Here is a 1,436-nt window from a genome sequence, read left to right on the forward strand (position 1 = left end):
AGCATTTCACGAACCTGTTTTCCTCGGAGAATGCTACAATTTCTTGAATTTTTGTACTGTCTGCATTGATCAGAAACATGGCTGCCTTGTTTGAATGAGGATGTCGGAGCTTAATTGGTTGGATGCTCTCTTCACAATTTTCCAAGATGTCATCTGAAAGTACCGAGGGAAAGGTAAATTATAGGTTCCTTTTTTTAAGAGGTTTGACAGAGGTAACTGTAACTGCTATGGTCTAATCGTCCCGAAATCAAAGAGAGAAGGAAGACAGGATAGGAGAAAGCCAGCCATTCTGATAACAAACATTATCCCATCAGGATAAAATCTGCCCCCTGGTGGGAATTGAACCCGCAGCCTAGCACTTACAAGGCAGATGCACTGCCAACTAAGCTAACTAGGCTGGCTGGTTCCTTCCTTTGATTGGATTTTATAGAGATTAAAAACTCACAGATAGCATTTTTGATATGTTGGCATAATAAGTAAATAGTATGCTGAAAAGTATACCAAACAATCTTTCATTGAACAAACACATTTAAAATAGTATGACTGTTTGGTTGGTTCACAGAAATCAGCATAAAATTCTTCAGAAACAAGCAAAAGCAAAAAGATGATCCTACCTTTGCAGAGTAGTATGATTCCATCACTTTGAGCCTTGTGTACTTTCTTGGGAGGAGCAGCCTTAATTTTTGGCATTTTGGATACCAGAGGACTCACAGAGACAGCAATCAAGAAGTACACTTCGAAACCAAGTGAATAAAACCTAATTAAATATTCTATTAATTGTATAAATTAAATATTAAAATATTAAATCAAAATTATTTCGTACTATATTTCTTGTGAAGAAGGAAGATATGGGTTTGGTGCCTCCCTCTCCCTCTCTTCGTTTTACCTGAGATTTCATTTTTACTTTGATTCACTGAAGACTTGTACCAAAGAGTTCTCGAGTTTGGTACGAGGGCCGGATTTACATTTTCAGGGCCCCTAGGAACTTTGGGTAGGGGACTATTTGGGCTTTCTTGTGAAGAAGGAAGATATGGGTTTGGTGCCTGAAGCTGACCTGGCGAGAGCCTTGTCCTTAGCTGACAGCTGAACAGGTTTATTTGGCGTCTGAAACGAAAGAATCATAGGGATATAGGGGACTCACATAGTCTAGGAACATTTAAGACCTCCCTGGTGAAATATCTGAAAAGCTCACAAATACTTAAGAAAAAAAATTGTAGTTGGTTGGAAGAGCTCCTCCAGCAGAACTCTGCCATTTAAAAGGAAGCTAGATTTTTACTTTCCTTATCCTATAGGAAGGAAAGTAATGTAATCGGGTCAAATTTTCGATGGTCAGATTTGAGTGCCAAAACACGTTTTGAGGTCCCTAGAGCCTAAATCCAAAGTTTCAGCCATTGGTCCGTGTGTGTGTCTGTCTGTGTGTGTGTCTGTCTGTCTGT

General features: G+C 39.3%; 1 protein-coding gene across 1 annotated transcript in view; it reads right to left on the bottom strand.

The window, feature by feature from the left end:
- The window catches only part of LOC113470002, a 4,125-nt gene extending 3,318 nt beyond the window's left edge, over nt 1-807 (bottom strand). Inside the window, exons 1-2 of the mRNA XM_026828121.1 lie at nt 615-807; nt 4-153 (exon numbers count right to left, since the gene is read on the bottom strand). Coding sequence (XP_026683922.1) covers nt 4-153; nt 615-690 — 226 coding nt within the window. The 5' untranslated portion in view covers nt 691-807. The remainder of the gene's footprint in view (nt 1-3; nt 154-614) is intronic.
- Nucleotides 808-1,436: the final 629 nt, after the last annotated feature.

This window comes from Diaphorina citri, unplaced genomic scaffold, assembly GCF_000475195.1.
Source record: "Diaphorina citri unplaced genomic scaffold, Diaci psyllid genome assembly version 1.1 scaffold1333, whole genome shotgun sequence".
NCBI lineage: Eukaryota > Metazoa > Arthropoda > Insecta > Hemiptera > Psyllidae > Diaphorina > Diaphorina citri.